General features: G+C 37.6%; 1 protein-coding gene across 7 annotated transcripts in view; it reads left to right on the forward strand.

Moving 5' to 3' along the window:
* The window catches only part of TENT2 (terminal nucleotidyltransferase 2), an 82,991-nt gene extending 72,613 nt beyond the window's left edge, over positions 1-10,378 (forward strand). For 6 of the 7 annotated variants that reach the window (XM_072606431.1, XM_072606433.1, XM_072606432.1 and 3 more), the window contains 2 exons: positions 7,027-7,106; positions 9,012-10,378. In XM_072606431.1, coding sequence (XP_072462532.1) covers positions 7,027-7,106; positions 9,012-9,086 — 155 coding nt within the window. In that variant the 3' untranslated portion in view covers positions 9,087-10,378. Of the gene's footprint in view, positions 1-3,843; positions 4,089-7,026; positions 7,107-9,011 lie in introns of those variants that run through there. The other variant, XR_011966531.1, reaches the window with a different exon arrangement.
* Positions 10,379-14,484: the final 4,106 nt, after the last annotated feature.

The raw sequence follows: 14,484 nt of genomic DNA on the forward strand, positions 1-14,484 counted from the left end.
CAACAGCTGATAAAGTCTGGATTCTTAGTGAGCTGGGAGCACAATGAGAGTTGAATTTTGCAGTTGATTATTTTGTTACAAGTATAGGAGCTTATACTTATTGGTATTAAATTGCATCTTAATAGATTTGATCTATCCTAGCCTTCATCATCTTTTTGGATCCTGTCTCTTTTCTGCAATATATTAGTGATTTCCCTCCAGCTTTGTCCCATCTGCAATTTTGGTAAGTTTGCCGTCTGTCCCTATCCAAATAATTGATATAACTATTGAGTAGCATAACCCTAAGGACAGTCTCCTGGGGCACTGTCTTAGAAGCCTCCTCCCAGATTGTCATTGTCATAAATTATTTCTCTTTGAATACGTCTTACTATTTCCAAATCAACCTAGTTGTATTATCAAATGACCCTAGTTGTATTATCAAATCCATCTTGTGCAGAAGGTTACTGTGAGAAGGATAACCACATTCACCTCTGATGTTATCTTTAATCTTCATTTGAAGATTCTTCCACAGATCATAGAATCACAGGTTTTACCACCTTTTTCAGATTGTTAAAGTCATGGTCTACCCCTTTAATAATTTTTTGGGTAGATTTTCGCCAAGAGTTGAAGTCAAGCTCGTTGTATTGTAGTTTTAAGAATCTGCCCTCTTCTCATCATCATTTCTTGGAGCAAGATAACCTGCCTTCTCCTTTAAGCCTGGGTCTTCTTAGACGGAGAACCTTCCTCTGCTGCTCCTTCTCTGTGCCCTCTTTTTTTGCCCTTCACCTCCTGACACAGTTCTAGAAGCCCTTCGGTCTCTTCAGATTCTTTCTTCCTTGTTTTCCTTACTTTAATGTTTTTTTAAAGCAACACTTTGTTCTCCTTAATAATCTGGGGATCTGAGTTTCTTTCACTCTTTCCTGATAGAAAAAACAAGCTAGGTTTTCTGTCCAACAGTGGCAAAGCCACAACCACACTGCACTCTCTGAAAGTCACGCACAAATTTCCATTATCATCTGTCATCGTTGTAGCTCATTGCTTTGTTCTCACATCTTTTCTTATTGCTATTAGAGCTCACTGCTGTGCCAGAATGCCTGGTGTATACCAGTGGTTAATTTTCTGGAAGCTCCTGAACAAAACTTTCTAGTCACATTCTATAAGCTGTCTGTTTCATGGACTTTCTGCTCTTCTCGGATGTACCCTGTCTTTTTTCATTATAATACTTAGCACTATGCCCAATTGCCCTCCTTTGGCAGTTTCTGCCAAGTCTGTAATACTTCCCTGCCCCTGTGGTTTGTCTTTTTTACCTTTAACATTAATAGTTGCAAATGGCTGCATTTCATTTCTACACTAAGCTTTAGTGTATTCTAAAGAAGAGTTTGAAAGGACACTAAGGCATCTAAATGAAATATCCTTTGACTTGGAGTGCAAATGAAAGCCAGGAACGGAGATTGGGGGGAGCCTTGGACACAATTGGCTAATAGCTGAAGCCGTGGGAATGGATGAACTCGCTGAATTAGATGTGTTCCACCTTCTCCACTTATATCTAGTGGTATCTCTGCTAGTAGAGAGACAGGGTTAGATTTTCACTACGAGGAACTATTAAAGAAATACACAGGTTTGAAGGAAACAATACTTCAGTACTTCCATGATTCCATGACATCTTACAAAATGTAAGCTATCTAAATCCTGTCACCCTGTGTGATTCTTGTCCTTTTTAGGGACTCCTCCCAACTTATGAAAGAACTTCATCTGCTTCTTTTAATTTTCTGTGGATATCAGTGAAGCACATTTTCACTGTTATTTCTTCACTTTTGCTTTATGACCAGACTACCAGCTTTTCTGATGATATGCATCCTTGATTGTTTTACTTTGTGACCTGAAGTTTTGAGAGGTAGCAAAGTATTAAATTAGTGTTTAGGAGAACCTTGAATTTGAATTCTGACACTGGTATGTACTAGCTTTATGATGCTGGAAAAAATAATTTTAACTTTCCTGAGCTTCTGTTTCCTGTTTATAAGATAGATATAAGAATGCCTACCTCATGTGGGTTTTGCAAGTACCTTTGTACTTTGTAAACCTTAAATTTATGAATTATTATTTTTATTCAGCCATATAGCATCATAAAGAAAACATTGATGTTAAAAAGACTGATTTTTGTGGCCTCAAGCAACTTGCAAATCATTGGAAATATGATATGTTTCCCAGACGATCTCTTCCTATTCATTTCTGGGCCTAGTTCATTGTTGTCCCATCCTCTTGACACTCTCCCTCTTTTTCTACTCTCCCCAAGCTCCTCTCCTTTCCCTTCCCTCCATAACTACATTTTGTTATCTATAATCTGGGCAATACATTTTGAGGAGTATTAAAAGTTTTAAGCCTAAACATCTCAATTTTTTATTAAAATGCAAATACAGCCAAGCTTTCAAGTACATATCTCCTTTCACTAACCTATCCCTTATTCTTGTTAACCCATAAAAGTTGCTGTGCCTCTTTCTGTTACCAAGACTGATGCTCATCCATTTATCTCACCTTTGGAAAGGAAATCCTACTTTAGTCAGGAATGTAATCTTATTCCAGCCTATAACTTTTGAACCTGAGGCAGTAATGTGGGCCATTATTTTACATCCCGAAGAAAAGTTTCTTTCTATACCTCTCCTGTTATCCTCTTATCTAATTCTATTCCAGCTGAGATTTACAAGGTAAGGGGACCATTGCTCATACAAAAGCTAACTGAAATTTTCCAGGTTATATGGCAAGAGGAAGTTATCCCCCAGAAGTTCAAGGATGCCTCCATTGTCCATCTCTGTAAGGGTAAAGGGAATAGATTGTCCTCTGACAGTCACAGGGGGGTCTCTCTCTTAGTCATTGCTGGCATAGTTCTTGTTAGAGTCCTCCTCAATAGGCTGATCTTTCACCTGGAAGATGGGCATATACCTGAGAGCCAATGTGGCTTCAGAAAGGGCTGAGGAACAGTCAATACAGTGTTTGCTGCCTGACAACCCCAGGAGAAATGCCAGGAGCAGAACAGAGGTCTGTATGCAATGTTTGTAGATCTGACCAAGGCCTTTGACACTGTTAGTCGTTGAGGGCTTATGGAAAATTATGTCAAAATTTGATTGCCCGGAGAAGTTCATCAGTATTGTATGTCAATTTCATGATGGCATGTTTGCCCAGGTTCTGGATAATGGACAATGCTCTTGTGCCTTTCTAGTCACCAGTAAGGTGAAACAGGGCTGTGTCCTTGCTTCCTTGCTTTTTAGCATGATGTTTTCAGCCATGTTGACGAATGTTTTCAATGAGGATGAACATGGCATCAAGGTCAACTACTGTACTAATGGTAAGTTCTTCAGTTTGAAAAGGCTACAAGCTAAGACCAAAGTGAAGGGAGTGCTGGTGCATGATTTTTTTTGCAGATGATTGTGCACTCAATGCAGCCTCTGAAGCTGAGATGCAACAAAGTGTGGATCAATTCTCTGCTGCCTGTGCTAGTTTTGGCCCAATAATTAACACCAAGAAAACATAGGTGCTCCATCAGCCACCACCACACCATCCATACGTGGAACCATCGATTACAGCAAATGGAGAAGTTTTGATTGCTGTGGATAAGTTCACTTCCCTTGGTAGTGTACTTTCCAGGGATGTACACATTGACAGTGAGGTTGATGCACGCATTACCAGAGCTAGCTCAGTGTTTGGGAGGCTCTGAAGAAAAATTTGGGAGAGAAGAGATATTAGACTGACTACCAAACGCAAGGTCTACAGGGCCATTGTGCTGATCTCATTGTTATATGCTTATGAACCATGGACAGTCTACCAGTGCCATGCCAAGAAACTGAATTGCTTCCATTTGAATTTTCTTAGGAAGATTCTGAGGATCACCTGGCAGGATAAGGTACCAGACACTGAAGTCCTTGTTGAGCTGAACTGCCAAGTGTTCAAACTATGCTTCAGAGAGCGCAACTCCGTTGGGCTGGCCATGTTGTCAAATGCAAAATGTATGATTGCCAAAAAGACTGTTTTATGGAGAAATCACATGGTTTCCAGAAGAAGTGATACAAGGACATTCTCAAGGATTTGACTGTGCAACATGGAAGACACTGCCACAGGTCTGCTCAGCATCGCGTGCCCATATAAGGAAAGGTGCTGTGCTCTTTGAATAAAACAGAATTGAGACAGCACAAAGGAAACACAAGATGCCCAAATTTGGGATGTCCACCCCAAGTATTCACACAGACTATCTGTGCCCAACCTGTGGTAGAGCATTCCGAGCTCGTATTGGTCTGATTAGCTACAGTCGGACACTGAAATTTCACTTTATCATGGTGATGTCATTTTGGTCCTCTTTGAAGGTGAAGGACAACAACCATCTAAGGAAATTGTGTCTGCCTTTCTAAGGTTAACATTTCCACCAGTGCTCTTACTCTCATGCCTTCTTACTTCCTCTAGTACCATATTCCCTTCAGTTTCTCCCTCCCTTTTTCCCCTCTGATTTCAAACATTCATTGATATCCTGGAAAAATTTTCAGTTGACTCTAGTGCCTACCAGCTGTTATCTCTTTTACTTCAACAGTAAACTTTTCAAATGAGTAGTTGAGACCTACTCTATTTCCTCCCCAGCCATGCTTTACCCTTGTATGACCTTAACCCTTTTCGCTTTACTATAACCTAACAGGTCACCAGTGATTTACCATGTCCAGTGGGGTTTTTTTGTCCTGATTTTTTTCATTCCAAGTGCCAGCAAAGAACATTTCCATAAATACAGCCAAGCACAAGAGAATTCTCTATGCAACCATTGATTTGAATACCATATTGCTTATATATGCTCTTTCTGTATATGTATATATATGTGTACATGAGTGTGTGTATACGTACATACACACACATACATGTGAATATTCCACATGTTACTTTAAAAATTGGCCTGCTGGTCTGTGCTTCATTCTGAAATTCCTTCTGCTATCTGCCATGCATTAAAAAAAATTATCAGTGTTCAGCCCTCACCCCTTTCTTCACATCAATATTGCTGACCCCTTGACAACTCCTCCTTTCCCTCATTTAAAAACTGAGAGAAGCAGTTGGGGAAACCCCTTTTAACCAGTAAGCATAGCCAAGCAGAAAGAATCCTATGTATTCTCTGTATCTGGAAATATGTGTCTCTGTACCTTTGTCCGTAATTTCTCTGTTAGGAGGTAGGTGACGATGTTTTATCCTAAGTCTTATGAAGACTTGGTTTGTCATTGCTTTGATTAGAGCTCTTAAATGCGTCAAAATGGCTTTTCCTGTTGCTGTTCATATGTAATTTATTTTCCTGGCTCTGCCAACATCAGTGTCAGTTCCTGATCATCTCTTGTAGAACAATAGTGCTGCATTACATTATATTCATATACCAGTTTGTTCAGCCATTCCCCAGTTGTCAGAGGTGAGCTAACGCAGACACTTCAATCCTGGTTCTTGCTTTTCTTGCCCCACCCCCACCTTCAGATCCCTCCTCAGGCTCAGGACGTTTGCTTGCTGGCAGCTCTTCTCTCTTCATATTTTGCTGCTTTTAACCTTTCCCCCATGTTTGCTTATTTTTCTGTTGTATTTGATATATTTCTACACCAATAAGGGTATGTTCAGCCCTCTTTTTTGTATCTTACATAGAGGCTTATCTAATGCCCATTAACTCTTTCCACTTCCATGTTTTTGGATACCCTTTTCAAAGCATCCCAGAACTCTCTTCGTCCTGCTTCCCACACAAGTGTATATTCTTCCTTTGTTCTCTTCTCTTCAGTCCCTCAGAACTGAAAACCAGTTCACCCTGTAACCTCTCTTCTTCTTATTTAACTCTTTAATGCCTTTTGAAGGCAAAGATTGTAAAGGGATACTTGTTTATTTTCTCTCTATTAGGTTGTTAGCACTGCATCACCATATAGCTCTTTCTGGTTGTTTAAATCAGTTTGCCTTTCTGTTTGTAAACTCCTTCTTAGTTCTGGTATTTTCATCTACAATATTTGAAATTCCTCTTTGCCACTGAAGATTCATTGTTTTTCCCTTGTAGGTTTATGTTCAGCTGTGCGGAGAATGCTATTTTTTATTATAAGCCTATATCTATTTTGCCTTTTGAAATATTGTATCCTGAGTTATCCTGTTTTATAGTAGAAGCCATAAGATCTTATGTGATCCCAACCATGGTTCCTTGGTCTCTGAACTCTCTTCATTTCTATTTGGAGTCTTTTCTCTTTGATGCTGAAAGCTTGAATTTTAGCTGTGACATTCATAAGACCTTTTACTTGAGATTCCTTTCAGGAGATGATAGTTGGATTTTTCCTATCTTTGCTTTGCTCTCTGATTCTGAGAGAACTGAAAAGTTTTCTTTTATGGCATAGTACTTAGGCTTTTTTTTTCTCTTTGACCATAGTTTTCAGGAAGTTCAATGATTCTTAAACTATCTCTTTTTGACTAGTTTTCCAAGTCAGTTGTTTCTGATTGTCCAAGAGCTTAAATTTTTTTGTTTTTTTCAGTCTTTTAATTTTGTCCTAATATTGCTTGCTATTTCATGGAATTAATGGTTTCCAGTTGGTCTGTTCATGTTTTCAGGAACTTTGTTTCTTGGGCAAGATTTACCACTTTCTCTTATAAACTATTTTCCTTCCATTTCTTTCTTTGAGCTTTTTTATTTCATTTTTTGATCTTTTACTTCATTTCTTCTTAATATTCATGTAGTCTTTTTGGAAAATCATTTTTTCCTTTAGTCTCTGCTTAGAGTTGTTACGGAGTTGCTTGCTCCTTCAACTAGATTTTGTTTCCTCTTCTTTCTCCATTCTAACTTACAAAGGTTTACTCTTCCACATTCACAACTTCAGCTGTCCCATTAGTGCTTCTGATCTCCAAATCTATCTTTACTTCCCACCTAGGCTTTGGCCTTGGAAATCCATCTAACTGCTGGACTTTTCTACTTTATGTTTTCCACATTGGATATCATAGACATAAAGATATGAACAGTAAAATTTTATATGAGCAATAGTTTTAACAAATTCTTACTGTGTGCATCTAACATTCCAGAACCTTTTGATGGAACAAATACAGCCAGAGCTGTGCATGAAAAGCAGAAGTTTGACATGATCAAGGATGAATTTCTAAAGGTAAATCAGTGCTTCACAATTGAAGGTTTTATTTTCTTAGGTTTAGTTGAGTTCCAGAAGTGACCAAATAATATTTGGTAGAGGAAAAAAATGTTTACTATAACCCACTACTTTTTATAATCTCTTAAAGTGTACCCTGAATTCTTATACAATAGAAACATTTATTACTTGGAATCAAATAGAGATGTCCATGGAAGTGTGGGCCCATGTAAATCTGCACAGTAATTTATACTTTGGAAATATCTGCTGCAACCTCTCAAGAGTTAAAGTATTCTTTGGAATACTTCCCACTGGTTTCTGGGAGTTTTATTGTAGATAATCTGACTTAGAAGGACTGCATCTCTTCTACCTGTGTGTGAACCACACTAAGCAAGAAGAGAAGTAGAACGGTCAGCTTTTACTTACTCTCTTTGGCCCTGTATTTATGTGCCCAAGACGGTTTCTTTTGCCAGAAATCTCTCCCTTCTTCCTAATGTCATAGTCTAAAAGTCTGGTATGGTATATTTGGGAAATTAAAAAAAAAAGAAGCACAACAAAATAAAAGTTGCGGTTTCATTTAAATTCAGCAAACATTTGCTTAGTTTATATTAGGGGTAAGGTATTGTCCTGGGAGGGCAAAGAGTAAACTAGTTAAACTGTGAGGGTCCTTTAGGATCATAAAAGAATAGAGAATGGAAATTGTTTTTGAGATAACTACAAGTGCCCTTGTGTTTTGGTCTTTCCCTGATTTGCCACTCAGAACAAAAGTAAACGTGTGGCTAGCACACATAATAGAAATAATGCTGGAAGTTTTGAGGTTATCTACGCACCTTGTAAAGTCTGCAAACCATTTAACTTTTCTTAGCCTCAGTTTCCCCATTTTAAAAGTTTTATCCTTTTTTAAAAACTTTTCCATAACTTCGCAGTAATGCTCTTTCATCTGCCATGGAACCTTCCTTTTCATCAAGGAAGGTGAAGTAAACAAAATAAATTAATACTTAGGCTATGTCTGATAACCTGTCACTTCCTCCTTCTGCCCTCTCAGTCCATGACCTGTCTACCAAGAGGAGAGGAGGAAGGACATTTTGCTGTCCAGATTGATCATTAGTTTCTTCTGTTTCCTGCCCAGCCTGCCTTCAAGGGTTATTGTGAGAGTCAAGTGAAATGCTGTGTTTGAGAGGTGTTTGAAAACACACGTTACTTTCACTTCTAAGTAGACATAACTCTTTGAAAGTTTTAAAATTCCCCGAAGGTGTCCTGGGTATTTGAAGACTGTGCCAGCAGTGGGCAGACCTTGGCAGTTTCTACCAAGTGGGAGAGACTTGAGTACCAACTGAACTGGCTAATCTGGGAAAACTGGCCCCTAAGTGAATAATGATAAATTTGTTCACATTTTCTGAAGACGCCGACTGTTGAGGCATAGAGGTTCGGGTAAAATAAGTATGCTTAGAGTAGCATTTAAGCATTTGCTTATAAAGATTAATTTGTGAAACAAAGTTAGCTGATTTGATCACTGTCGAGCTTTTTGTAGAGGTAATGCTACTAATCATGAAGTTCACTGATTAAAATCAGAACACAGCAGAAAGAGCTTTAGCCTTTGCTAAATACCTGATGCTGAGTAAGCCTGAAAGGACCCCCATATAAGAATTGTTGTTGACTCTCTTTTGTGAATAGTGCCTTTGAGCTGCCAGTCACAGGATGGGGGGGGGTGTTACCATTGTAGCAGTGCTCTGGTTCTCTTACCTGTTGGAGAAGTGAAATTAAATAGCTAGTGAAGTGAAGAATTATAAAAAAGAACACTATTTTTTAATTGAACTAAATCAGGTGAAAATTTAAATATTACCTGTTTCTTTGAAAGTTAATGAAGATATAATAAAGCAAATGTCGATTTTTAAGAATGCTTTTTTTTTTCTTTCTCTCTCCCAGTCATGGCACAGATTGAAAAGCAAGAGAGACTTGAACAGTATACTACCTTTAAGAGCTACTATGCAGAACAGATAACTGGCTTCTAATTCATTCCTAATTGCTTCTCAGAAATAAATGACATTATTAACACCTCAATGCATTTTGTTCCCTCCATTGTGGTTAATTAAATGTTTTCTTTTTCAGATTTTGTTAAAAATATTTGTATAAAAGATTGCATATTTTATTAAAGCATTTGCTACTATAAACTTTAGTTTAAAAATGCATTTCTAAAAATGTATGTATACATTGTTGACTTACAGTAGAGGCTGTTGTGCCATAAGTTTCAGAATACAAAATTAACTGTATTTATGAAGGTGGTCAGAGCAATTAAAAGGGCTTCAGAAGGATCAAAACGTAATTATACCATATTAATACAGGATTCTTTGTTAATTTATGGGAAAGGTGTGATCAATATGCTCAAAGTTTAACAACGCTCAGTTACTACTTCATTGTCCAGATCTTCAGTAGCAAAATGAAAGTTGAAGCAAAATGAAAAAGTTGCCATAATTTTTTTGTTTAAATTTCTAAGGTAGATGGGGCATAGGACAGGAGAGTACGTTTGGGTTACTGTTGGAAAAAAATTTTCATGTTGAAACAATAATACATTTTGCACCATAGTCCTGTGAACGTTGTACCCAGGTTGATGGATTCTTTGGAAGAATCTACTGAAATGTTGACACACGGGAATGTCTCTCAGTGTTTATGATAGCTCAGTGCGATGAACTCTTTTCCTCTCCTCATTTTTGAATTTTTATTCTCCCCATGACATGAAACAACAGAGACCTTTCTCATATTTGAGATTATATCCTAGTTGTGTCAGGATTTTTCCGAGTACTAAAGTTCAGGGTCGTAATCAAAACTGGAATTTTTAGACAGTAAGTAACTGTACTTTAAGCGATCCATCATAAAATGAATACATGTAGATGCTTAATATTTGTAAAGAGTAGATCAGGTACCCTTTTTTAAAAAAAAAAAGTTTCCTTTCCACGTAAAGAAAATAGTGGTGACTGCTAAAATAGCTGCTAAAATAGGCCACAGGTTTTTGGGTTTTTTTAATTTTGTGTAAATATTTGTAAATTGGTCAGTTGTTGTAAATTGAAATATAAAAAGTAATTAAAAATTTTTAACTTTTTAAAAAAGACTGTATGAAATTTCTTTTAGACCTGCTGTAGCACAGTTTGTGCCTGTTGTGTATTTGTTATTGCAGAAGAATTCATGTCTAAACTGTTGCTTTTCGTTAATTTCAGGAAGGTTCACATTTTCATTTTTCTCTTAAGTTTAATATTTTGTATGGTGTCAAGTGGAATAAAGCTTATGTTTGGAAAGTATTAGTTTTTTTTCTATGAATTTATGTTAATTCCATATTTTCTAGATAGTTCTTCTCATTAAATGGCCAGGACAGATGGGGAAAGACACAGCTCTGTCTTGTCGTATTCAGAATCATAGAATTTGAGTTCAAGTGGAGGTCAGCTTTTCTCTTCTACTACAGTATCACTGGCAAGAGGCCTTCTATCCTCTACATGAACCTGCAAAACCTACTACCTGTCCTTTCAGCAACTCTAATTGTTAATTTTCCATTTCATCAAGCTAAAATGTGTCTCTCTATGACTTCCTTCCATTATTTTTAATTCTTCCTTCTGGGCTAAAGCAGTACAAATCATGCCTTTTTCATATGATAACCTTTCAGATACTTGGAAAATAGCTATCAAATCCCCCTCCTCCCCCCTGAACCTCCCTCTGGACAATTTTGTCTTTTTTGGACTAACCATCACCATCTTCTGCAACTTATCCTCACAGCATATTTCAATCCTTGACCTCTCTGGCCCCTCATCTCTCGAAGTCTGTCCAAGTTCATTTTCACTATTTCCATGACATCTATCCATCTCTTCCTCTGCCATCCCCTTCTCTAGCCTTCAGTCTTTCTCAATATCATCGAGGGCTTTTCCAATGACCCCCATTTTCTTATTATGTGGCCAACGTATTTAAGCTTTGGCTTCAGTATTTGACCTTCCAGTGAAAACAGCCTGAATTGGTTTCTTTAATACTGAATGATCTGACATCCTTGCTATTTATTCAAAGGACTCTCAAAAGTTTTCTTCAGCACCACAACTGAAGTGTCAATTCTGTGGCACTCAGCTCTCCTTATAGTCCCAACTCTCTTAGCCATACACTGCTATTGGAAAAACCACAGCTTTGACAATTCGAAGACTTGTCAGCATGAGGAAGAGTAGAGGGAGGGCCCTGACATGCTTTTGTTCATGGGGTCACAAAGGGGTGGACGTGACCAAAGGACTGAATAACAAAAAGGACCTTCCCAAATCTAAATCTATGATAAATGCTGTTGAGAGGAACTCACGGCTTAGTAAGACAGAAGAGCTGACCTTGTAGCAAGGAATACTAGAGTTCAAGTTCTGTCTTTCACACATATGAGTTTGATGGCCCTGGGCAAATCACAGTGTTCTGAGCTACTTACTCTTCAAGACTTAAGTTTGTAGGGAAGGTACCAACCTAGATTTTTCAAGGGAGTTTCTTAGTCCAAGAGTTCCTTGTAACGATGAAATCATAGGTCTTTTTCTAATTTTGTGAGGCAACACAGTTCATATGTAATAGTTGATAAAGCCCTCAGAGATAATTTAGTCCAGCCTGGAACTTGAGCAAGAATTATCATGGTAACATGTAAGTGGTTAGCTAGCCACTCCTTAAAAAGACCCGATGAGAGAGGGAACACACCATTCCCTGAGCCAGCTGGTTTCTCTTTCGGACAGCTCTACTAAGATATTTTCCTCTCTTCTGATAGAGAAGGACAAATTGAGGCGTTTATTTTTTGGACATGTCCAATTCAGGAATTTAGTTTTGACATACATGTTTGTAACTGAGGGTGGGAGGGAGAGAGTAAAGGAGTTGCATATGGTCTCCATGATCTGATTATCAGATCAAGAATTGAGAACTTATTTGAACTCCTGAATGAGAATTCTTGAGTAGAATGTTAACATTTCTCAAAAAATCTATTAAATGTTTAAAATCAACTTTTAAAATGAAGAAAAATTTCCTTTAAAATAAATCTATCTCTTCAATTTCCCCTCATTGTTTTTACAGCTGCTCTGGGGCAGGGGGACACGCAGAATACATCTAATAGCACTTCCATAGGAGAGTCCTTCAAGTACATTTCTATTCTCCTTAAGCCTTGGGTTTACTCTCTCTAGTTCTTTTGACCAATCCTGCTATTCTGGACACCTGCAGTTTATATGCTTCCTAAAGTATGTAGCCAGGACCTGAATGCACTACTCAGTATATAGTCTAACTGAGGTGCATGTTAATATCACTTCCTTCACTCTGGACACTGCGACTCAATTCAGTCTTTGGTCAGCATTATCTTTCATAATGTGAATTTGAACTTGTATTTTGCAAATGAATTTGTATTCTAAACTAATGTTGCTCTGTGCTGACATTCCTCTCTATTTGGCAAGGAGAACTAGTGTAATAGATAGATATAAATTTTAAATTAGAAATCTATTTTCTTCCTATCTCCCCTTTCCATTGTGGAAAAAGAAGTAAAACCTTGACCAAGGTCAAGGAAAACAAATTCCCACATTGGTTATGCACAAAAATGTATGGTCTAATTTTATTCTTGAAGTAAGTGATGATTTCCAGCATGCGGCCTTTGAGTAATTTGTATAAGCCTTTGGTCACTTTCATTTTTAAAATCTGTACCATATTTTCCAACTATGAAAAAAATCTTTCCTTCATGCCCATTTTAAAGGAATGAAAAAAATAATTCATAAAGCACTTGACTATATGCCAGAAGCTAAATGCTGGGAATGTAAGTACAAGTAAGCAAAATAGTCCCTTCACTCAAGTTTTCTTTCTCAGGAGTAGACAACTTTGCTTTGAAATTACCCAGTATTGAAGTCTGTTCATTGACCTGTGGAAGATCCTGCAAAGTTCTTCATAGAATTTCTCTATTTCATTTTCTGCAACAAAATTGCAATTATCTTCTTAGTGATCTCTTTGCTTATAAGACTAAATAAGTTGCTTTTATTTTTTCTAAGAGCCCAATCAATCAATAAGCATTTGTTAGGCACCATGCTAAGTGCAAGTGATTCAAAAAGAGGCAAAAGACTGCATCTGCCCTCAAGGAATTTACAATTCATTAACATCAAATTCATATCTTTTTGGTTTAATTTATAATTAGACTGTTGATAAGAATTTTGTTTAGTTCCTCAGTAGTGTATCCTCTTATGTAGTCATTGGATTAGCATTTATAGTACCATTCCCTTATACTGCAAGTGCTGGCAGAATTTAACAAGATGGAAAGACAAGGAGCAGTGTTAAACTCTGTCAGCACTTGTGTTTTGCTCTCTTATCTTTCAGGAACCGAGGCGCACTTCCAGATCACTATGAAGCATTAGAATTGAATGTATGTGGGTAGTGAGTGTGACAGATGTTAGAATTGAAGGGACATGGTAGTGAATCCTACAAAATAGTGAAGTTTCCAAGCCTTGTAACTGAGAGGCTTCCTGGCAGAAAGCAAGTGAGAGTGAACTATCTCAGTCTTCAAAAGCCTGTTGAAATTCTGAGGTCTTATATTCTCGGTCCCCAAAATAGGATAGTGATGGATAACATTTAATAATAGGTCTTGGTATGAAAGAAGTTTGATACTCTTAGTTCAGAGTCTGAGAAAGACTGGGATACAGCGACTTATGGTAGTGTGTAGTGCAAGGAAATGAATCCTGATGCCAGGGTCTGAAGACCTGGGTTCATATATCACCTCTTATGCTTTTTCTTCCTTCTGACCTTGGGCAAGTCACTTAACTTCCTCAGGCCTCCCTTTGCTCATCTGTAAAATGAGGGTTGGACTGGTTGGCTTTTGGAGTAATTTCTAATCTCTAGATCTATCATCCTTTAAGTTTGCCCTTAGAATTGTAGCGTCTCTCAAGATAATCCTAAAGGACTCATGATGAAAAATGCTGTTCACCTCCTAAGAGAGAACTGAACTCTGACTACAGATTGAAGTGCACTTTTTTTCACTTTTTCAATTTGTCTTGCTTTTTATTTTTGTTGCAACAAAGGTAATGTGGAAATATGTTTTACATGATTTAACATGTATAACAACATCATTGCTTGCCTTCTCAATGGATGAGGAAGGGATGGAAAGGAGGGTAAGAATTTGGAACTAAAAAACAGTGTTAAAAGTAAATAATACATTTGTGGGGGTGTTTTTTTATATAGAATTCTAGCATCTTAGAGTTGGAAAGAACCTTAATAATCCAGTCCTGAATTAGATTCTCTTGACGCATACCTAAACGGGAATCCCCTTTACAACCTCTGGGACAAATGGTGATCAGCCTCCAATTGATGCCTCGGTGAAAGGGAGCCTTTAGAAAGGAGGGAGCATTTCTAAGTCAGAAATAGGACTTCTGTACAAAAAGGGAGA

This window comes from Notamacropus eugenii, chromosome 4 (genome assembly GCF_028372415.1).
Source record: "Notamacropus eugenii isolate mMacEug1 chromosome 4, mMacEug1.pri_v2, whole genome shotgun sequence".
NCBI classification, from domain to species: Eukaryota; Metazoa; Chordata; class Mammalia; order Diprotodontia; family Macropodidae; genus Notamacropus; species Notamacropus eugenii.